The following is a 23,526-nucleotide window of genomic DNA, read 5'->3' on the forward strand; positions in this document are numbered from 1 at the left end:
TTCAGCCTTCAAATCAAACAATTGGCTAAATTAATCGTTTAAAACGTGTAGAAAGTGTTGTTGTCCCTTCCTAGTTGTTTTTACTCCATTCATTGTAGCATAGTGGCGGTAAGTCCTGCTGTTGACATGTTATTAAACGGTGTGTCAAGAAGGAAAATTTCTCCATTTCGTTGTTAAATAATGAGGTTGAACTGTTTATCAGTAACAAATATCCGCAGTGTATTATATAATATATAAGGAAGTTGTCAGTAGCCGTTAACTTGCTGTGATCGCGGAATGTTACCAAACATCAGTCCTTGTGTAATAACAATGGTTCCGAGGTAACGTCGGGCACGTTACGCTTTATTTTGCTCCAAATGTCACAGAAGGAAAATGAAAATGACATCTGGGACTATAAACCTCTTGGCAAGAAAAAGAAGAGGCACGAATCGCCACCTAAAAACACTAAAAGAAAATGCACTTTCAGGAAATCCTCCAAGAAAGACGCATCTTCTCTCTCAATCAAGCCACAAGACAGGAACGCAAAAGCCAAAGCGGCAGAAAGTGAAGTCAGTGCTACAGCTGGAATAACAGACGACTGTAACTTAAGCTTAAATGCACAGGAGCTTAACTCAAAGAGATCTCCCACAAAAGAAACAAATCAAAGTGACAATGCTGCAGCCGAGGGCCCATCCCCTGAAGACTTCTGCCCCATCTGTCAGATGCCATTCTTCATTTTGGTTGTGCAGTCCCAAAGATGGCACGTTGCTGAATGTATTGACACTCCCAGGGATACGTGCACAGGTACAGACGTCCATACTCATCACACATCTTAAAGTTACACTTGATACCAAATCACAGCTTCAGATAAGCCTAATGTCATTCACAGCAGCCATTCAGGTCCATAATAATCCAAACCATCTCAGCTTTTCCTCAATCCCAGTGAATGTATGTTCACAGGTGACGCTGTGATCTGCAGTGAGAATAGGCAGCAGCCTGGAGAGGCAGAAAGGAAATGGAAGCAGGTTGGAGACAAAGATAGAGAGGCGAGGCTGAGATGTTTTGGGCATAGTGGGATAGGGATGGACAAAGAATTCTGTGCAATGTATCCATTGCCAGGGAAAATGAAAAGTGCAAGATCATAGAGAAGATAAATGGATGTAGTCAAGGAGGACATGCAGAGTAGTGTGACAGAAGGGGAAGCTCGGGATAGGGATGGAGGTTGATCTCCTGTGGCGACTCCCACAAGGAACAGCTGGAAGAAGATATGGCATACGGACATATCTATGATAATTCAAACTTTTGAGAGAAAAAAATTAAATAAGAGGACCAGAAGTCCACAGGATAAACAAGTCTCCTCTAACAAAAGGTCCTTCATTTCCCATAATGCATTGTGATGGTATCCTTCATGCTTGTTGGATGGTAGAAAGAAACCTTCTACATAGCCTAACAGCTCAGGATTAAGGATTAAAAGAAATGTGCACTGACAGTGTAGCACTGATTCTATGCACTTAGCTCAGTTGTGTTTATCTCAAACAGCAGGCTGATAAGATACCTTTATAGTATATATCATCAGTTTAGTTTAGAGTAGAGTAGCGCAGTTGGTAAAGTGCTAAATATTATCCTCTTGTAACCCTGCTCTAACGAGTGCAGGCACTGTTCATTTATCTGTTCATACAGAATGTCCAGATGGTCTTCGGTGCTCCTCCACCATTCCGAACCATTACAAGAAATTCAACCACACACTTCTGGCCCACAGTCGAGCCAGCAGCGGCACAGCCCTCCGCAGTCTGTCCCAACAGGCTGAGACCAGCCTGGATTGTTTTCCAGGGCTGATAAAAAATCAGGGGTCTATTTTAGAGACTTCACAGCAAGGGGCTCTAACTCCTCCTGCATTATCCAGTCCTAGCTCCTCACCTCACCAACGTCACACCGGAACACTTCAGTCAAAACTTACAAATGGCCTTCTGCTCCTGCGTTCTCCTGGACCAGAGGACTTTAAGAAAAAGAAAGGCTGGTCATCATCTACTAAAAGCCAAAACTCTGTCACTGTTTCTCAGGAAAGTAATAAAGGGGATTTATCCATCCCTGTCATGGAAAATAGTGGACAGCAGGATAGTGAAGATTTACACAGAAGTGAGGATTCTTTGGAAAATGATAACATGATATCCTACTCTCCTCTTTCTGAGTTCCCTGCAGAGACTGAAATCAATACTACAGAGTGTAGAAAATCTCTTTTTAATGACAGTGCAATTCAAAATGAGCATGAAGACTCGATGATGCTGTTCAGTGACGGCTTCTCCAGTGAAGATGAGCTCCTCACTGACTTTATAAACAGCAATTCAGAAGCCAGCAATGTGCAAGGAAAGAAACTGCCTTCTGCAAACACCCAGCTGGGTGCAGTTTCCTCATTAACACCCACTAATCAGTTAACTGCTGAGAACAGAGCTGCTTCCTCAGGTGGAAAAGAAGCTTCTGAAATCAGTAAGACTAGTATTCAGTCTCCACAGAGTATTGTCTTAGAGCGTCTGAGAGACACTCTTCTGAGCTCAGATAACTCACACTCCCAAAACTCAAACAGCATTATTCAAACAGAGCAACCAGCTTCTCTTCAAGTGCCTTCATCTCAAACTTCCATTGTCCAACGATCTCAAGCCATGCCCCCTCAGAAGGGCCACAGCAAAGCCGGTCAGGTCTCCGGTCTCAAACAAACTGACATCGGGGTGTTTTTTGGCCTCAAACCACTGAGGGAGAAGGAGAAAGAAGCAGAGAGTGCACCAAATGACCTCAACGCTTCGTCTACTCCAACGGCTGGGAAGAGCTCGGGACAGAGACGGCAAAGAGGAGACCGGCAGAGAAAAAATAAAGCTGACACACCTGCAGATACGCCACAGGCCACAGAAACCATTAACCCATCAGTAGATGGACAGGGAGAAGTCTGGGGGAGGAGTGGGACCACAGGGAGGAGGAGGTGGAGGAACAGAGTCAATGCTGATGGAGAAGTACAGCTGCCCCGTTGCCCTTTCTATAAGAAAATCCCAGGTTAGTAAGCAAATGTACATTTCTTCTTGCTGTGTAAATTTAAACATTAATTATTATTTAATTTGTAATCTTATGCAAAAAACTTTCCCCAGGCACAAAGTTTGCCATTGATGCCTTTAGATATGGACAGATCGAGGGCATCGCAGCCTACTTCCTTACTCACTTCCACTCAGACCACTACGGAGGCTTGACCAAGACTTCCACTGTTCCCATCTACTGCAACAGAGTAAGTCAATCTGTAGTTTTGATGAAATAATTTACTTAGTTTTGTTTTTATTTGGTACTGGATCACCGAGTGCCAGGGACAGTTCACCCTTAAATCACATTTACATGTTCTCTCACCACCCTGATTGTCCGTGAGGTACCCAGCTATGAAAATATTGGATGTAGAGATGTCTGTCTTCTCATGAATATATCCTTGCTTATGTTGTGCAGGATTTAGATGATTGAGGTTGCACAATCTGTGTTTTGAAATCAGAATCTGATTTATTATATGCATTGATTTGCATAAAACAGTTGCTGTTTTTCTATGATACTAAACAGTCAGGGTGATGGATGTTATCCCTGCTTTGAGTCCACTGTTGAAACTATATCCAACACCATCTCAGCAAAAGGCTGACATTTTGTCCGTTTATGTATTTCTCCTTCAGTGGTATGGAAGCGATTCACTTATTTGAAAATGATATAACACCACCACCTGCCGCCAGAAATCCTATTTACTTTCAACTCATTAAAAAGCTTCCTCACTTCCACAGAATTCATAGAGGAAGTACTTGATCCATTTGTTATCTCTCTGCACTGCTTTGACTCACATTAATGGAAAAAGCGGCTTGCGTTTGGCAGCTATGAATACCAAAATTCAAATGGCTCTGATCACAGTTGAGTCAATTAAAATTCGAAGACCTTTGTGGGAGTTTTTTCTTCTTCTTTTGGACACAGAAATACAACATTTGATGTGCAGTAAAATAAGTTTAGCTGGGGCCCAGTTGTTTGCCATCCCCTTTGTTGTTACTGTGAAAAAGCTACATCAGTGAAGGTGTGTTAAATGTAGAGAATTATCTAAATAAACTGAAGTTTGCAGTTAAACAAGTGTAAAATCTTTAGCTCAGACTTTATTGCTTATTTTTGATTCAATTAGCTACGACTTAACAATATATAATATCAGGTATGATATGAGGTATGAACTTGAAATGATATAAAAGTCAAGAGACTAGAGATGTTGGGAGTTCTTCTATCAAGTGGGTCAGGTTTATCACAGTGGTGTGTGTGTGTGTGTGTTTTCTGGGGATTAGGCTAAAAACAGACTTATAAGTACTTGTTGGGACTCCGTTTGCTAGGCCACAGACTTTGAGCGTGGGCGCCAGGTGGATCACAGCCCAGAAAAGTTTGATCATAATCACAGAGGGTAATTAGAAAGTAGATTGGGAAAATACGATTTCAAGGCCAGGGTTTGGGAGGCGGGGGGGTGAATTACTCCGCATATCTGAGATTGTTTGAAACCTGATCATCACTGTAAACTGCAAAGATTTGTTCACTCTCAGCTGTGTCTCCTGATTAGATTACAGGGAACCTGGTGAAGAGCAAACTGAGGGTGGCCGAGCAGTACGTCCACATCCTCCCCATGAATACTGAAGTCACTGTGGAGGGGGTCCGGGTCATCCTCCTAGACGCTAACCAGTGAGTCATCTGTGACATCAGCAGGGATCTGTACTGGTGACGCTGTTTTGTGACACATGAGAGCTTCTTTGTCACGCTGCTGATTTCATGCTGATCAGATTCAGCTGGTTTATTACCAGAAGGTTGATTTTCTGTCTTTGAGATTTAAATACTGTTTTAGATTTGCAGCTGAGGTTAATGGGCTCTTCACCAGCATGCATTAAAACTTGACCTGGTATTTTCCCATATGATCTTTCTGAAACCCAGAGAAATGGCTCTGAAAACACTGTGGGCAGAGGAGAAGGACACAATGAGTCACTTATAACATATGTACCGCTATTAGCAGACTACAAAAACATGCATTCATGCATTCGGGAGCAGATACAAAAGTTTCTACCGTAGCCACTTTCTTTATAGTAAAATTGTCATAAAGGGATAAATTGAGGCAATTTGAAGTATATTCAGACACAACCAAGCGAATAGCCTATTCATTATGTCACTGGGAATACATTCTTTTGAATGTAGAACACATCTTTTACAGTTGTGCTACATAGTTTCTACTTAATGACTCTATTTACTCCTCGTAATATTTCCCTGGAGAGTTAAATGAATTTCTCACAGTGAAAACTGGCTAAATTTGATTAAAACCTCTCTTTTGTATCCTTATCTGTTCTTTCAGTTGTCCAGGTGCTGCAATGCTGTTGTTCTTCTTGCCCGATGGACAGACGGTTCTTCACACCGGAGACTTCAGAGCTGACCCCTCAATGGAAACCTACCCTGAGCTACTCAGCTGCAGGATACAGACACTCTATTTGGATACCACGTAAGTACCCCTCAGTTTCATCATTTTCACTTGTTGCTGTAAGTAACAACTCCCGGTAATGACGACCACTTTCTTTCTCTCTGATTTTGGTAAACTGAGCACAACTCCAGCAGTGAAACTCAGATTTTTCAGTGTGACCTCTTATATCTCTCTAGCTACTGCAGCCCTGAGTACACCTTCCCCAGGCAGCAAGAAGTCATCAACTTTGCAGCCAGCACTGCATTTGAATTGGTGACACTCAACCCACGTACACTTGTGGTGTGCGGGTCGTACTCGGTGGGGAAAGAGAAGGTCTTTTTGGGTATGTGCTTTGCAGGAGAGTCTATGCTCACACTTTCTTTTGATGTTTTTTTTGTTTGTTTTTGAGCTGTATGGCGCATTTTCTACTCCTTTAAAAATCAGAAAGTCAGTTATAATCGGATATCTCGGCATGAGAGACATGGCTGACCCAAATGTATAAATACAGAAAGAAATGTGTTTTCTATCCACCTCTTAGTAACAGTAGTTATACTTAAAATAAATATGAAGATGGGTTTTCTAAATACTGCTTGATTTCATTCTGAGAATACACAAAGCAAAATGGTTTCTAAACCTAATAGTAGAATAGTTTTCCCCCTGTAGTTTTCTGTGTGTGGCTGACCTGTCCTATTATAAGTTCATCTGATATTTCTTCTATATTGAAATAGGAGCATCATTGTTTAAAAACTGGAGCCCCTCACAGTGCATTGTCTTCAAGTGGAGGCAAAGTGTTCCCTTGTGATACATGGACGATAGTTTGAAGCACTTTAGTACAATGAAAAACTGAAAAAACAGTGTTTAACTGACAGAAGGGGAAACTGCATGCATTCATTCTTTAATCACAGCTGCTTCAACAAGCGCTGCATGAAGTGGAGACAAAAGCAGACGGCTAGTTTAATTGACTGTAGCACTTTACTCATCCTTTTTGTCCTTCTGTTATTCCACAAAAGCATTTGTACACGTACAGCAAACACTTTACAGGCCAGGGAGTGCCATATTTAGTCAGTCAGTTGTTTTCTGTTTTGTTTTTTTTAATAAAGGCCTGTTGAGTTTGAAGAGTTTGTTTCAGTAATGTTGGTGAAAACTAAAATCCACTGTTTTCCTGCAGTTTTCATTCTCACACAGACCTCGTTCTGCTTCATTTGCAGCGCTGGCAGAGGTTCTGGGGTCTAAAGTTTGCCTCTCTAGAGACAAGTACAACACCATGTGCTGTCTGGAGTCGGAGCAAATCAAAGGACGTCTAACCACCGACTGGAAGGCAGCCCAGGTCCACGTGCTGCCCATGATGCAGCTGTCCTTCAGAGTAGGTGCATTTTTCATGACTTGTTTTCCCAAAGTCCCACTATTCTTAATATTTTAAGTTCATATTTATACAACAAAGAGCAGATTTACAATGCACGTTTTAATTATGGCATGTGAGCCATGTTAGCAACACACATTAAGTCCAAATGTGAACACCAGCAGCAACAAAATGGTCAGAAAATCGTCATGTTTTTGTAAAAAACATATCTATCTTGGAGAACTGATATTTAAATATTACCACAGATAGGTCACAGAGGTGAGAATAGATGTAGCTTTTCATATCTGCTTTATTCTCCTTAATGAGCAATGTTCAGAGGAGCTCACATCACGAGGTAAAGAGACTCTAAAATACATGTGTGAGATTAAACTACAGCATTATGAGTTTATTCAAAGACTGGTGGGAAACAACTTCTTTTTGGTGACTTTTGCTTATTTGAGTTAAAAATACTCGAGCGCAATACACAGTTTATTCATGAAATAATCGGGAATCGAGAAAATGCACAGATTTCTTCTAGATAAGCTAACAGTCACGCATATGGTTCTTACTCCACCAGGTCCATGCTGAGGCAGGAAAACCCCCGACAATGCAGCTCTTTTAAGTTGTCCTTTTTTCCCCTCCCTTTTTCCCTTCTCTTTCCAGAAACTGCAGGATCACCTGGCACGCTTTTCTCATCAGTATGATCAGCTGGTGGCCTTCAAACCTACCGGCTGGACCTTCAGTCAGCAGATAGAATCAGTGGAAGACATTCAGCCTCAGAAAAGCGGCAACATCACCATATATGGTACGCACAAAGCCTTTTTTCTTCTAGTTTTTGGAGAGGAAAAAGAAGTGTCATATATAAGAGTATTATCCCACAACAATTTGAGTGTTGTTAATATTGTTGTATTTAGCCTACAGCTCCCTCTTTTGGTAAAGCCTGAAACAAGTCTTATAGAATCACAATAGAGCATGGCTTGGTTTCAGACTGCTCTGGCTTGGTGGCAACAGGATACATAACGTCAGTGCCCTGGGGTCGTGGATCTCCTCTGTGGACAACACTTCCTAGTCTAGCATTAAACCCCAGTTCTAAATTTGGGCCATGACTTGATTTTTCAATTGCAGATTTAGCCAGTTTTTCTTCCTAACCCCCGTTTCATGTTCTGAATAGATCCATCAGAAGCATCAGCCATCTGGCTCGTAACCTCCAATCACCAGCTAGAGGCTTCTGGGGTGCACACTCACATATATTTTCTTCCTTCTCAGCAGTTTGTGTGTCACTCAGCCGGAAGCCAATTTGCACTCTCCCTCTCTCTCTCTCTGCCTTGTTTATCTCCTCCTTCTCGCTCTTCCCTGCCATATGCCGCCATTTGCTGCAAATGTTCTCTGCATGTGGAAACGGACTGACTTTATCCATGAATAGGCTTTTTTTCCCCCCCCTTTTTCTAGCTAGACCTGTTTAAAGCAGAGGAGCACATAAAATTTGTCCAGGGCTAAAATGTGGATAAACACAAGGCATCTGCTTTCTGCATTGGTTCCAAGCTAGGTTTTTATTTTGTGTATTAACTGAAAACTGAATAATTCTGCATTGTCCCTTAGAGGGGAACAGTCTGAGCCTGTGGACGTCTTCATTGAGCATCTGGTCCGGCTTTTAAAGCGTTGCCCTTTTGCTTGCCTGATGGATTTCCCTGTGTGTTTAACATCTGTCTCCAGCGTTGTTTACTGCAAGCCAGTTTCCCTCTGAATTGACTAAACTCTAAAAATTTCCCAAAGGAGAAGTAAAACTTTCAAATTAGCTAATTGCTTTTTAAAGAGCTGTCGGTTTATGATGATATCAACCCATCTGTTTGTCTGACAGGTATCCCCTATAGTGAACACAGCAGCTTTCTTGAGTTGAAGCGGTTTGTGCAGTGGCTCCAGCCCCTCAAGATCATCCCTACAGTTAACAATGGCAGCTGGGCCAACAGGAAGGCGATGGAGAAGTGTTTCAGTGAGTGGCTCATGGACGTTAAGAATAAACAGTGACTTATTTTCCAGCTGCCTGTCGGTGCTAAAGGAACACCCTAATAGTATGCGATACTTGAAGTGTTGTATGGACTGGTTTATTTTAACGCTATTTGTTTAATTAACTTTACATTTAAATTTAGAGGAAGCGGTTGTGATTTTTAGACCTGAATTAGAAAAACTCTGGAAGCTGTGTTATATGAACCTGACATGATTCATGTATTAAACTTACAGTTGGACCAGGGTCATCCAGACTCTTTTACCATCTCATTCATTTGATATGCTGCAGGTGCTGCTCTGAAACTGTGCAATTTTTTTTTTTTTATTGTGATTTATTTTGTACATGATCAAAGTTTTATGCTGAAGAAATAAATATTTTAAAATAACATTGCTACCGTGTTTTTATTTCTTTGCAACAATACCACTTTAGAAACTTTTCTCTCTAATTGCTCTATATTTAATAATACTTGATATTTCTATTGCCTTCTTTAAACAATCCGTTTTATTCCCCAACCTATGTAAAAGCACCTAGAAGAGCCCATCAAAGCTTTTAGGTTTATAAGACATATTATGACTCTAAGTATTATATTGATAATAGTTGTTTTGGCTAATTTGCTAACTTTACATGGTCAGTTTGGAAGGTTGCAGTCAACATGTGGATATTCACTGCTGAATCTTATGTTGTGATTCATACTGATGAACCTCTGCAGCCACTTACAGTGTGTTAGGAGGGAATGCCAGGTGAGTGTAAGCCCTTTTTTTTTTTTTTTTTTTTTTTTTTTTTTTTTTTAAAGATGTCTTCGGTCTTGTCTTTCAGGAGTTTATCTCTGGGTCAGCAGACATACAGTACAGAGATGGTTTTTGATTTCGTTCGTCCTTAAGTTAAACCATCTGTCTTATCATGTGTTAAGGTGTTTCAGGGTGCATGTGTATTTTGAGCATCAGATACCAGAGTAGGAGGAGAGAAAAGGAAAAAAACAAAAGCTGAACACTTCAGAAATGTGTCCTGTAGATTCCACCATGTGAGAAACACCGTGTAGCACACTGCAGGGTGCAAGTTATCTATACAATTTTAACCTCCTAGGATCTGGCGTCCACACATGTGGACATCACATTTTGGGTTGTCTAGACCAAAATACTAAATTTTTCTCTACAAGGGCCTGATATCCACTTACAAGGACATTATACTGCCACTGTTCCATCAAAATTTATAACTAATATCCTCATACGTGGCTCTCATTTTTGTTAGGAACAGAAATCAGGTTAAAAAAAAACAACAAATCTGCTGATTCTTTGTTTTTACATTCATTGGGTCCCAATATGCCCAAATATCAAAGAGAAATTAAAAAATGCATGCTGTGGAAGAGTTCGGGTTTTAGGAGGTTAATCTAGGAATTTGGTTTCCACATCACCACTTTGCATAAAAGCACTCAGAAGAGCTGCTTGGAATATTAATTCACAGCTTTTAAATTTAACCACTTATGTTAGTTTTTGGCAAAAAAAAAAATAGATGGATGTCTATATATATATATATATATATATATATATATATAGACATTAGGCATTTCATTCCCTGTCCCTCTTCCCTCTCATTTTATTTTATGTGTTATGCTGTGGAAATATCAAATCATACAGTTACATGGCAGTAACACCATTCATTTAGACCGTGTAGACATGGTGGAGATGACCTGCTGAAGTTCAAACTGAGAAGAAAGGTGATTTAAGTAACATTCAAACCTCGAGGCAGATGGGCTACAGCAGCAGAAGACCTCACCAGGGACGTCTCCTGTTAGTTAACAGGAAACTGAAGAAACCGTTTAACCATGCTCACCAAAACTGGACAACCAGACATTAGAAAAATATTACCTGGTGTGATGAGTCTCAATTTCTGCTGCCACATTCAAACAGTATTTTTGCGTAAAAAAATGAAAGAATGAATCGATTCTGAACAAACTGGTTTGCAGCAGTTCAAGGGAACAGGCCTTGCAGATAAAGTCCATTTAATGCTGGACCTTCACCTGGAACGGCGCTGGTTATTTGGCACAATACAAAAAAGATTACAACCAAGTACAAAGTAAAGTGTGCAAGTGTCCTCAGTTATTTGAGTCACTACTACATGTCTCAAAACAGCACAAATAGGTGAAGCAACACGATTCTGTCTACATATTAATGTTCCCCGAGGTGCTGAGGACATCAGCTAATGGTCTCTTCGTTGTTCATCTCCTACTTGCTTTGACTTACTATCAAGGAATCCTTGTGTTAAAAAAAAAAAAAAAAGCCAAACAGAAAAAATTAATGTATGCCAGCATTTTATTAGTGCACTCATGTAATCACTGCATACATACAAAGAATCTCTGTGTCATGGTCTGGGTGTGTGGCTGTAAAGTTCTGCTGAAGGTCTGGACCTCCCTGGTATCCACCCATGGGCAGGGCCTACAGCTTCCCTCACCTGGAGCTGATTGAGGCAATTAGGTTGGAGATTTAAGCTGCTTGCTGACACTGTTTCCTTGCCAGTTCCTCAACAACCCCATGTTGGTAACCAGGCCTCACGCTTCATGTCTATGATTCTCAAGTGCTTTACTAACCTTGCAATCTTGTGTTCTAGTTGCTCCTGGGAATTACATCACACTGAATAACTTATCCTGGAAATCTGGTTAACCCGCCTGCTTTCAGAATCATCTCCTTGCCTCACCTGCCTGCCCTCCTGCCCTTACACTACCACGGGACCTTCACCGCCCAGGACAGCTGACACACACCACCAAACCCACCCGGACTACACCACCTCTCCTTCAATGTTTCCATCTCCCACCTGCACAGTTTCCATAGCTTCCACGCTCTCCAGAACTCCTCATTGGCTACTGCTTTAACACTGCTCTCCTCTCTTCCAGTGCGTACCTAATCACCAGCCAGCTGCTGTTGCTTTCTTGGACCTGTCCCCTTACTTTATCCCTCTCTCCTAGCCAAGACCCCCACGCCCCATGTGTCAAGCCTTAAGTCAAGGGCCATTGTAAACATCATCCTTGTGCTAGCTAATAAACCTTTGTTAAACCCTTTCCTCCGCCTCCACTTTGGGTTCTCTGCACGTGGGTTTGATTTTTGGTACTCGGCTCTCAATCACCAGACTTCAGTGGTTACAAGGTAAACCAGAGATTTATCAGCATGGTGATAGCATTCACATTAGATATCTGGCTTTCCTAAGCCACAGGAATATAATAAAATGGGATTTTAATACTTTAAATGCACACGTGTATATTTTCAAAATATATAACTTTGTCAAAAAGAATTCAGCCGTAACTTTTTAGGTTAAATCTGTTAGCTGGTGCTTCTGGTGATCTTACAATCGAAAACACACAATTGGGTAGGTGATGTTAGGAAAAAGTACTTGACATCGTACTTGAAGACATTCGAATAGGCTCAATATTTACTTTCATCGACATATTTACACCATTTCTTCACAACATGTCATGTACAATTTAATATCTTGCAGACACTGACATCAGCCTGGGAAAAGGCACCGTTAATGCAGCACAAGGAACTATTTTTCTGCCTTTTGTTTCCTTCTTTGGTAACTTTTGACAGTTTCCTCTTATCTGCAGTTAATTAAACAAGCACTGAAACATACACTGAGTACTTGTCCAAAAGAAGATCACATCTATCTGGTCACAAATATGGTTTATGCAAGGTGCAAAATGATTTTCATCCTTCATTTGTTGAGTAAACTGGTGACAGATTTAAAAACAAAACAAAAAAAGCAAGGGAAGGGAAAATACTGTCAGCTATCATAAGTGGTCAGCACAGGTCATATAAACACATGCTGGCTTGTAGAAGAATGAAATTTCTCATTTCTAATTAGCATTTTGCCAATCAGTGCAGGTGAAGTTTGGCAGGTGCAGCTGCTGGTTTCTAGGTTGACGCAGGAGGGTCACTTTCACCTGAAAGTAGATTTGCTTTTCAGATAGACTGAATGCATGCATGAATTAACACATCTATATCATGGACTCTTATAATCTGTTAGTGCGTTGTCATTTGGTTGATTGCAAGTTATGAGCATACCTCATTCTTGAGTGACTTGCTGATAAACGTGGTGAACTCCTCCACAGTGCTGACCTGCAGGTCATTAACTGCCAGAATCTGGTCGCCTTTGTGGAACAGACACACGGTCTGTGGCTGTCCCGTCCACCCAGACACACTGACACACATACACAAAGAGAGGTTTGAGTTTTCCAAGCACTCTGTAGCTTCTGGCTCTTCTATTTAGCATACCGCAGAAAAAGGTTTTCACAGGACTGTATACAGTCCTTTAAAAATTTAAGTGCATGCTTACTGCTTCCATGGGCATTTCATTTCATTTCATTAGAGGCCAGGTGCCTATAATCGTATGCACTTGATCATCAGCAAGTCTGAGCATGTTATGAAAGCAGCTTTGGCAGTTTTCATGAGCATTTGTGTGTTAACGCAATGCCTCAGTCTTCTAAAGAGTGGAGGTCCAAGCAAATTCACTCCAAGAAATGACAAAAAACACAAGATCTACATCTGAGATTCTACAGGTCTCAGTTAGCATGTTAGATGTTGGATGAACAGATGAGACCGCTATTCAGTGGCACGCAAAATATCAGCACAAACATATCAGAGAAAAGCAATTAAACTGACACAAGAAATAGCCTAATAAAATCAAACATGCCACGAATAAACAATATTAAGCCTCGTCAGCTGTAAAAGCGCAAGTCAGGACAAACAGTCCAACTGTGGCCAGCTTTGCCAGTGATACACAGGATTAAACGAAACCTGATCAACAGACCTGAGTAAATATGACACAAATGTCTGAGATTTTTGTGTTTCCATAAATATTAACAAGTTGGAAAGCATTTAGTCAAACATTTGACACTACATCTTCCAGTTAGACCAGGCTTCTCAGTTATCTGACTCAAAGCAGTCCTATGTGAATACATTTTCAGTTTGAGGATTGTTGGATTTCATCCTGATTTTTGATAAACCCACCTGGGCTTCCTATCCACCTCTGTTAGGGTCAGGTAGTTTTTAAGGTCTGCCTGTTTCACCATAATATCCCGCTCTTCTGTTCTGTGGTCAGAGCTTGAAAGAAAGACAAAAGACAACAACATCCATTGTTCTATCAAATCTTTAAAGGTATGACTCAAATCAGTTCAAACTGTGTGATCTTTCATGCTTTAATATCACGTTTATAACTTGATTGTCCATTTACTTCAGTTAGTGTGCACTGCCTTCTGAAATACATGTCTTTCACATCAATCTCTCTGTCAATACTTGAAAGAAAATTAAAAGACAACAAAAGCTTTATTAGGGAGTGTTATATCTTGTATCCGTAAGAGAAGTACATCTAAAGCTAAAGCTAAATCTAACCATCCAGCTACCTTTCCTCACAACTTGAATTTATATTATTGTACTCATTAATTGTACAAATTTTCCCCCAAAAAACATTATGAAAAATACACAGTTTTAATCAAATTAGTTAACAATAAGTGAAATGAGGGGAAGATCGCAACCTGTGAACAACAAAAGCAAAGGGGAAGCACACAGACTAAATATAGGCCAGGAAGAGAAGAGTAATAAGTAAGACAAAGGCATTAAAAGGTCCCATATTAGAAAAAAAGCATTCAGCATAGACCATGATGTCACTGAAATGGAGACATGGGACATGCATAGACATGAAGACACAAAAGAAAACGATAACAGGCAGGACTCTTACACATAGCCTATTTAAATTCTTGGATAAAACTTCAACGACTTGTTGTTGTTTTGTTTTGAAAGACTGCTTATCACCAGCTGTCATCGCCTTCTTGTAGAAATCTCCAGAAACCACGCCAACCAGTCTAACATGTCAGCATTCAATTCTGGTTAAGTCAGACTGTGGTGACAACTTTTTTATTTTTATATGACAGACATTGCTATAGTTGGGTTTTAAAATGCTACTATGTCCATGTGTCATGTAAAGCAACTTATCCCTAATACAGGTTAACACCTACTGGCACATTGTGTTTGCTTATTATGAAACTGAATTAAAAAAAAACAACTTCCTGTCTAATCTCACCTCTCATTGGAGTCATTTTTTTCAGATGAATCCAATAGTTCAACAGGGGACATGGCACCATGGTCACTAGAGCTGCTGCTTAAATCTGTAGACCAGCGTTTACTGTATAGCATAAGGAAATAAAACACCAGATATTAGTAAATGTGTAGTCTGGCTGCATACACTTTGCATGCATACAACAACAGTCATTGGCACTGTATTGCAAGTCTGGAATGGACAGACATCCACATTTACCCCCATGATAGTGTCTTTTGCAGTTACTCAAAAAAGAGGACCAAATGTGTCATAAATGCAGCATGGACGAGGCAAAACATTCAAAAAGGCGAAATGTAGAAGCAGTGGAGGAGTGGAGTTTTTATACCACACTGTAGAGACAGGGAGTACAGAAGCAATCTTTCAGTGTTGCAGCACACCAGTTAGCCACATTGGTGTGAAATGGAATAATTACTACACAGGTCAGTATCACAGAAATTTTAGTAAGGCAAACAGCAGCAGGAGATAATGGCTAAAAACTGGAATAGGCAAGAAACACCGGTCTGTTGCGCTGGTGATCAGCGTGGGGAGATCAAACTGACTGGTTTAAACTTGCTCTGCAGAGGAAAAACAAAATCTAAGACTCCACCTCAGATTGACGCACTTAAAATTTTTAGTTCCTTCTAGCCTCAGCCTGCACAAAGAACATCATTGTTAAACAGAAAGGCATGAATGCAAGAAAGAAACAGTTTGTCGTCAGTGCTTTAAATATAGGATGATGATGAAACCTTGTATTGTTTGATGGGATTCCTTTTTATTTATTAAGAAAGACATCATGACGAGTGAGTGATTTGCAGTATAGGAACCCAATCCTCTGCAAAAAGCATAAAATATTTGTACAGGACAAAATTCAGTTTAATTGAATTCTGTCTGTAGAGTGCAAAATAATAATAAGAGTCACCTCAAGGCGCTTTATACTGTAAGGTAAAGACTGTAAAATAATACAAAGACTCGCCTATAAGGAAGCACTGGGCGACAGTGGGAAGAAAAAACTCCTTTTTAACAGAAAAAATCTGTTGCGATCGGCTGTGGGTGAGGGCAGGAAGACAGAACAAAAGAGACAGTTTACCAGGCAAGCTACCCGAGTTGACCTTTTCACAATGTTTTTATTGTACGCAAGCCAAGAGGCTTTTACATAAGAAGCAAAAGGACTTAAAAAAATTAATTTGTGTAAATAATCTGTAACAGACATCAACAGTAGATAATGCACACAAGTAAGTGTAGTTTAAAAGCGCCTTTGGATTCACGTACAGATAACACAGATTATGTTAAACGGTTTCACCCAATCTGAGAGATATATAATTGATATGTTTAGCTTATATATATAGGCCTTTTTCAGTTGTGCCATAACACACATTCACAGCCTAACTGTAAATGAATCAGTAAAGATGTTCAGTCCAAGTGTAGAGGCAGAGTTGAGTTGAGACACAACTTCTTTCCCAAGATAAGAAGATATGTTTCATGTTGTCAAGCACATTTGTTGCTAAACTGGCTCTGAAACGCTGCCTTTTATAAATTCTTGCCTCTTCCTGGAGTGTAAACAGTTCCGTGCGCTAAAAATAAGTCTGGTTGTTGTCAAGGTGTTTGTGCCCGTGGCACCACAGTTACCTGTGATTATTATTTTTGTAGGGTGCTCACAACACATGTCACGAAGGGCTCCAGGGCACTGATATAGAAGACTGAAGTAAACAAGCCAAACAGAGATAGGACCACTAACTGCGTGAGAGCTACCTGTTGTTGTCATCATCTGGCTCCTCAGCAAACGGTGGCAGCGGGGACACCTGTGTCTTCATTTTGTCAAAGGTCTGAATGACGGTCCTCATCAGCGTGCTTTTGTTAGCGTCCTCAACTTCATGGTCCCTAGAGGCATTTGGTACGGTTACCTTTTCAGCAACCATAAGCAGTTAGCTATCATTATTATTGTCATTATCTTAAAAAATTCTGTATGCTTACTCTGGCTGAGCTGATTCTTCAATATATTTGAAGCCACTCATTGTTTCATATCTAAATGAGAACAAACATTATGACATGTTTTAAAGAAGTCTGTATGACAATGGAAACATTAATTAATACTTACAATGCTTCCACACTGTTGCGTCGTTCCCCACTTGGTGGTCCATCTTTATTCACATTCTGTGCATAATTAGAAAAAAGAAATTGGTTTTACTAAAAGTCTTAGTCACTGTACTTTTGATCAAAGATGTGATTCATCATTTGTCACATATGCTACGAAACTGTTTATCTTTAGTTTTTGTGCTGCTTTTTTTTTTTCAAACCTGGACTTTGGAAAACTCTAACATGAACATATTCTATTTGTCATTTTATAGAGAAAACACATGATTGATCAGGCCAAAGAATTAGCAATGAAAATAATTTTTAATCCCAGTTGTACTTTTTGTGGTCTTGGAACTACATAGATTGGTTCCTCAGGCTCAGATGCGCGTCTTTTAGGATCCGCTTGCTCCTGTTGAGTAAGATGCAAAGCAATAATGCATACAGTCAAGTCTAATTCTCAAATGGAGAGAGGTAATTTTGTTTACTATCTACGAAAAGTCAAGTGAAGATGTTGCACCTCGGGTTTTTCAGTGACATTCTCCAAAGTGTTTGAGGACGGATCGGACATTGACCGGAATTTTAGGAATCCCTGACAAGTAAAATCACACACGCACACATTCAAACATTTGCATTGTCCTGATAAGACAAACCCCATAAAAAATATTTTATGCAATTGAGAAGCGTGGATTGGAAGAACAAAGAAAATTGCAGAAAGAAAAAAAAATTAGGATATAATTTAGCGTTTGGATGCTTTCTGGTTGAGAAAGCATGAGGCAAATTAACACAGAGCTTTTGGTGACCAACCTTTTCAGCCTCTGCGAAAGAATTCGTCTTTCTGATGAGTGGTTTTGAAATTACCTGTAAAAAAGAGATTTTTTTGTTGTTATTTTTGTCATAGAAGGAGGCACTGTATATTTATATCAAGGTTATCTGCTTCCTTTTCTAGAGATCAAACATAGAAGTAGTATAGCTTGTTTATCTCAACACAAAGACTGGAAACAAAGGAGTTTGCAGGCGATTAACTTGTTGAACGTACAGTTTATTATCTTTCTGTAAACCCGAAATACTCTGACAGATAATAAAAACGTGACTTTTTATTTTTTATACAGATTTCGAATAAGATATACGTCGGATAGCTGCTGGTAGGTGGATTTTGTTAACTGGCAAGCTGTTTACAGTCTTAACTAAGCTGAGGTAACCAGATACTGACTCCATGTGAAGTGAATGTATTTTTTTTTTTAATGTCAAAGCTTTCCTCAGATGCTGTGCATGTGTTGAGTAGATATCGCCAAGTAGATTTTGAGTATTTACCTCAATCGTTGCCTGCTTATAAGGGAACTCCTGTAGGAGCAGGATAGTCCAAGTCAGTGACAAAAGAAGCAAACACTGCATATAATTAAATTGTATTTATTATTTTTATGAAAAAAAAGGTTAAATGTACCCCTGAAGAGGAGAGTTGATGAGGTCGGCTTTTCATTGCATCAAACAGGTCAGAGAACCAGCCATCCACATCGTCGCTGGAAGAATAAAGGATACCAATGAAGGTCTTTTTAGGCTCCACAAATGACAACTACTGGGTTTAATTTAAAATTCAATACCAAAACTAAACGCAGAGTGGAAATAATAACAATTTAGTAAAAAGGGGCAATTTAGTTTGAGCAAAGCCGTCACCAGATGATAAATGTTACTAAACCAGAAAGCAGCATTATGGTGTCTTTTTGATTGTTGAAACCTCCTAAAATAGTAATAGGGTGTGAAGGGCAGGGGGGAGGTGAGAACGTGTAATTGAAAGCCTGTTGTCTTGGTTCTGCCATTGCTGACTTTCAAATTAATGCAGTTTACTCTTACAGGAACATATTATGAAAGTTGCAGGAACCCCCCCTCAAAGAAAACAATATAAACCAATCTCTTTTGAAAAAGTTACACCCATTAAAGTTGGCTGCTTTTATCCACACTTCAGATGAGTCAGACATTGTCATAACAAAATGACTGTAGTTTATTTTGAAAAGAGTCCATACACACAACAGCAGTCAGTACTTGGGCACAACAGACAAAAGAAACAGAAAAACGCCACATGACAATCTGCACTGCGGTTTGCCTAGAACTTTTACAGGACAGTGTAATAAAATGCATGCCAGCTTTATGTAGCCCATAAAGCCCTGCTGACTAACCTGTTCTCCCCGACAAGGAAGTACTCCCGTTCCGTAGCCTTGATGAAGAGCACACAGGAAGGGGAGCATTTAAAGCTTTTCTGGATCCAGTTCCATTTTGGATGATGCTGCGGACTCACATGCAACAGTGAGACCCTGATGGGCGATTGAAAAAAGTTAAACCCTCAAAAGCAGAGCTGCCCTATTTGCATCGTGCCACTTCAAATTCTAACATGTATGTACATGAAATTGTATTTTTAGATTTGGTATTTTAAAAGTTCAACACACATTTGTGTTGGTGAAAGAATATGCTGGAAAACAAAGGAGAGAAAAGTATGCTGGTTTACATTCTCAAAGACCTTAATGGCTTAAGGTGAGCTTTTAAAGTGTTATGCAAGAACTTACTGTGACAAGTCTATTTCTCCAGCTGCCTTGTCCTTTTCCTCTCTTCTGAAGTACTTGAGCTGATATTCTGTGTCACTGAGCTTGAACAGGATAAAGAAACGTTTCTTCCATGCTTTCTGCAAAAAAAAAGGTTAAACAATGTTTTGTACTTTTCACAAAGAACTGCAAATATAAGTACAATTACTGGATCACTGAGTGGGTTATATTACCTCTGTTGTCATCAGTTTTGGAGGAGGAGACTTATGCAGGTATCCAGCTCTTACCTCTGTCACTGCTTTCGGAGGTCCATAGAACAAACTGCATCTAACTGAGGGCAACAAAAAGGCTGTTTAGTAGTTTTTTGCTTAAAGGTGACCTTAAAGATTCGCCTTATTAACAAAAATCTGTATTTCCAGTTCTATGTTTGTATGTTCTTACATATTTTGCTGGTATTCAGCAAAATATGTAAGAACTGAAAAGTTTTAATTCCTGCAAGTTGACGAAATGAGCTGTTAATAAACGTGTCAGATTTGTACATTAGATTCTGTCTTTGTCAGATTAACCTTCTGTGCTCATCTGCAAAAACAGGTTTTCTAATACACCGTAAGCGCTGACAAAACACCAGGAAATACCAGCACCAAAAACAAAAAACACCCATCAAGTTTCCCAGATCTCATACAATACCTGGCTTCATTTTTACACCAAACCTTTGAAAAGATGAAGATGATAACATGAGAATGTATCACTCTCTGAAACTCAACCTTTCAAAAAAAAATTAAAAAACTATCCTTATTATGCCCATTCCTCTATAAATGCACTACATAAAGGCAAAATCTATTCAAACACAAAGCTTATGTCAAGAAAAACGTCGTTGAATTTAAACACTGAGAAAAAATGCCCATGTGCAAGCACACGAGGGAGGAAAGTGAGTCGTTTACAATCAGCGAATTCAAAGTATGAACTCATAAAGAGCATTAACCTATCTCACTAACTTGCTGTTGAATGGACTTTAAACTATACAAAGACAGAAAAACTACTAATTGCAACACAAGTACAGCATAAGTATTCTTACCTGTGGAACAGCTGTTCACCTCGCACTCTCTCTGGCAAGCTGCGCAACTGTTTAAGAAGCCAGGTTGTTTTGTTTTTTTTATCTCTTACAGTGACCGGAAAAATCTAATATGAACTGGAATTTCTGGTTACTGGAGTGACAACTTCAAGTGCACCTTCTCGGAAGAGGCGATTCCAAGAAGATATGCTCAAAGCATTACAGCTATTGCCAGTCTTGGCAGTGGCAAGCGGCAGAAATGAGCTTCCTCCGAAGGGTGGCTGGCTTCTCCCTTGGAGATAGGGTGAGAAGTTCGGCCATCCGGGAGGGGCTCAGAGTAGCCCTGCTATGTGGCTGATGCTCCACATCGAAAGGAGCCAGCTGAGGTGGCTTTTTTTTCTATTTTGCCAATACCCACAAATCTTTTTTTCCTAGTGAATCCAGTTATCTTAAACATGATGCAAAATGCATAAAAGCCCTAACAGGTCACATTGATTAAGATTGATTAAGTCTTTATTGAAATAGGCCCCCTTCTGACCATACACACATGCAGAGCAACTTAACCCCTAACCCTAACCCTTTACTTGTTATTGGATCAATAACAAAATTTGTAGTGTGGGACAGCACTACTGTGAATGAGGGAAAGTGTGAATGTTGAATGTTTTTGTTGAAACTTCAGGTTATTTATTTCTGTATGATACTTCTTTATAATTACACAATAAGAACAAGTAGTCTGATGTCCTGTAATCATTAAGCTATCCGATTGTTAAGTGATGACGTGACGAATCCTACTTCCGGGCCTAAAGTAGTCTGTGTTTAATATGGCTTTTGTGTTGTTAACATGTTTAATGTTATGTAGCTTAGCAGGGCCAGATGTGTGTTGCAGACTTTGCAGATGTTTCCTATGATGTCTCATGTTAATTGCTGGAGTGAGGTTCATTTAGGTCAAGGGGGCTGCATCTGTTAAATAGCAAATCAACATTTCCCAGCATTATAAGACCGAATCAGACCCTTATCCCTCAATCCCTTGAGACCGATGCCTGCAAGGGCAATGGTCTGGATGGGAATGAAGGTGTTTCTCCTCCAGGAGGAATCACAGACACATACGAACACATACAGACAGCTAAGAGAAGCAGCGCCCTGATTTGAGAAAAGCCTGACACTTTTTAAATAGAAAGCAGCAGAAAAAAATAAATAATGGCCTGTGATTGTTGCAGTGACAGTCTTGGAAACATTTTAATGCATCCATCCATCCATCCATCTGCTCCCGCTTGTCCTTTTCAGGGTCGCGGGGGAGCGCTGGAGCCTATCCCAGCTGTCATAGGGAGACATTTTAATGCATTAATGCAAAACATAAGGAATTCCCCACAATCTGTCCATCTAGCTCTGTCATTGAATAAAAAATTGATTATTGGGATTATTGGATTTCCTGATAATTACCCCATCAACAACATGATAAACAATTTATCTATGTAATCAAAAAATAAAAACTTAATGGGACTTATGTCAACATATAATCTTCATAATAACTTGTTTGCTGACTGGATGAAATGTGCACAAAGCAGCTGTCACTATGTAATCAATAACATAATGCTTATGTGACTCAGATTATCATCCTAACACCCAGTATGATTTATTGGACTAGTTAACGAAATAGAAGTTTTACTCTGCTGCAGTCCAGGGAACCACATGTACACTTAATATACAGAGCCATCATCAGTTTGTTTTGTTTACAGAAAGCTCAAATAAATGTAGTTTTTATGAAAATTTGTTGCTATGATTAAACTATAAGAATTTGAGTTGGTGGATGAATGGATGGGCTGGAGCCAATCCCAGCTGCCATAGGGCACGAGCCATTTGTACCTGGCATGAAGGTCCTGGGTCATGGCAAGAATTTTTTAAACAGGTATTAACAGGATGAATTGAATTTTTTCTGGCAGCAGGCACTCATGTGTGCACTTGATATATAAATAATTAGGCACTGTCCATGTTTCAAAAACTTCACAAACTACTTCAAATGTGCATGTGGGTCACAAGTACTCTCACACATGCATCAAGGCCAGTGTCAGGCTGGTATTAATAGAGCTCCTAGGGGCTTCATGTTTAGTAGGACATGGAATAACTCTTCAGAAAATCTGACAGTTCAGCTGTCTTTTTGACCATCTTTGCCAGAAAACTTCTTGTGTTCAAAGTTTTTAAGGCACTAGTACAGTAGAGGCAGTAGGTGACATATATTAACCCAAGCCTCCCCTTCTTTGACAAGAAAGCATTTACATCAGTTGGGGGGGGGGGCAATAAGAGCCCTTGTGGTTGTGCTGCCTCTGGTTAGTGAGGTTTTAGTAGCACTTCTGTAAGTACTGTACTTCTGTATTAGCAAAGTTGGTGGGAAGGGCACAGCTGACGTAGGGCGCGTCCACTTTTCAAGAAGACTTTTCAATGACTTTGATTCATTTCATGGTGTTTGGACCTCTTTTACCTGGAGTTCTTGAACTCTTTCTTTGAATTTTCTTCATATTTTCTGCCTGTATGTATTTCAGAAAATGCTTTTGAAACATCAGCAGCACCTGCAGTGGCAAAGAGAGGCATAGCGGCCAGTAACTGGCAGCCATGCAGGTGGAAATAACAGTATGTCTATTGTTCTCTTTAACTTTTAAGTGTTTGGGTCTCAGTAAAAAGAATACAATACAAATACTGATTGACATCTGGGATTAGTTTATAATTTTGTTTGCATTTGTTGCTATTTATCTGCACTAGTGGACTGCTTTCATATGCTGAACCCACCTGAACTTGGTCAGTAGTGTAGTTTAAAAAAATGAAAATAGGAAGAATTTGATTTTGTATATATAATCAAAAAACAGCAATTTTCATCCAAACCATTTGTATCATCATGCCAAATACCAAACAACAACCTAACAACTTCTGAACAGAAGTCTTGACAAAGGACAACTCTGGAGGAGATTAACAGCCACCATGGATCATTTCATGCTT

The 23,526-nt window shown here is 39.8% G+C and overlaps 2 protein-coding genes across 5 annotated transcripts; one reads left to right on the forward strand and one right to left on the reverse strand.

Annotated features, from left to right (window-relative positions):
• The first annotated feature begins 64 nt into the window (after positions 1-64).
• On the forward strand, positions 65-9,189 carry dclre1a (DNA cross-link repair 1A (PSO2 homolog, S. cerevisiae)). The gene is made up of 9 exons (XM_085284612.1): positions 65-783; positions 1,660-3,021; positions 3,114-3,247; positions 4,580-4,698; positions 5,357-5,500; positions 5,656-5,801; positions 6,667-6,821; positions 7,461-7,602; positions 8,656-9,189. The coding sequence occupies exons 1-9, from the start codon at positions 357-359 to the stop codon at positions 8,820-8,822; spliced, it is 2,796 nt and encodes a 931-aa protein (XP_085140738.1). The 5' UTR covers positions 65-356; the 3' UTR covers positions 8,823-9,189.
• A 1,793-nt stretch (positions 9,190-10,982) lies between these two features.
• On the reverse strand, positions 10,983-20,646 carry LOC146568526 (pleckstrin homology domain-containing family S member 1-like). Of its 4 annotated transcripts, XM_085284615.1 has the most exons (17): positions 20,563-20,646; positions 20,175-20,197; positions 19,721-19,818; positions 19,512-19,627; positions 19,128-19,262; positions 18,398-18,473; positions 18,268-18,297; positions 17,761-17,814; positions 17,474-17,545; positions 17,294-17,365; positions 16,979-17,034; positions 16,855-16,905; positions 16,633-16,761; positions 14,869-14,970; positions 13,800-13,892; positions 12,855-12,990; positions 10,983-12,733 (listed from the first exon to the last, which is right to left on the reverse strand). In XM_085284615.1, the coding sequence occupies exons 2-17, from the start codon at positions 20,182-20,184 to the stop codon at positions 12,647-12,649; spliced, it is 1,317 nt and encodes a 438-aa protein (XP_085140741.1). In that variant the 5' UTR covers positions 20,185-20,197; positions 20,563-20,646; the 3' UTR covers positions 10,983-12,646. The 4 variants fall into 4 exon arrangements, with proteins under 4 accessions (XP_085140741.1, XP_085140740.1, XP_085140742.1 ...); XM_085284614.1 differs by lacking the exon at positions 20,563-20,646 and having other exon boundaries at positions 20,175-20,352; XM_085284616.1 differs by lacking the exons at positions 17,761-17,814; positions 20,563-20,646 and having other exon boundaries at positions 20,175-20,352.
• Positions 20,647-23,526: the final 2,880 nt, after the last annotated feature.

The sequence above is a fragment of the Mchenga conophoros genome, linkage group LG8, assembly GCF_057382185.1.
Source record: "Mchenga conophoros isolate Kocher_MC1m ecotype Shallow Benthic linkage group LG8, M_conophoros_male_GT1.1, whole genome shotgun sequence".
NCBI lineage: Eukaryota > Metazoa > Chordata > Actinopteri > Cichliformes > Cichlidae > Mchenga > Mchenga conophoros.

Bases quoted from the DNA above. Each gene is read 5' to 3' on its own strand.
- dclre1a (XM_085284612.1), top strand. From the start codon at position 357: ATGTCACAGAAGGAAAATGAAAATGACATCTGGGACTATAAACCTCTT. The intron at 3,022-3,113 runs GTTAGTAAGCAA...AACTTTCCCCAG, and splicing joins TTTCTATAAGAAAATCCCAG to GCACAAAGTTTGCCATTGAT. The intron at 7,603-8,655 runs GTACGCACAAAG...TTTGTCTGACAG, and splicing joins CGGCAACATCACCATATATG to GTATCCCCTATAGTGAACAC.
- LOC146568526 (XM_085284614.1), bottom strand. From the start codon at position 20,223: ATGTTATCATCTTCATCTTTTCAAAGGTTTGGTGTAAAAATGAAGCCA. The intron at 19,628-19,720 runs GTAATATAACCC...TTTTTTTTGCAG, and splicing joins CAAAACTGATGACAACAGAG to AAAGCATGGAAGAAACGTTT. The intron at 18,474-19,127 runs GTTAGTCAGCAG...TTATTCTTCCAG, and splicing joins TTCCTTGTCGGGGAGAACAG to CGACGATGTGGATGGCTGGT.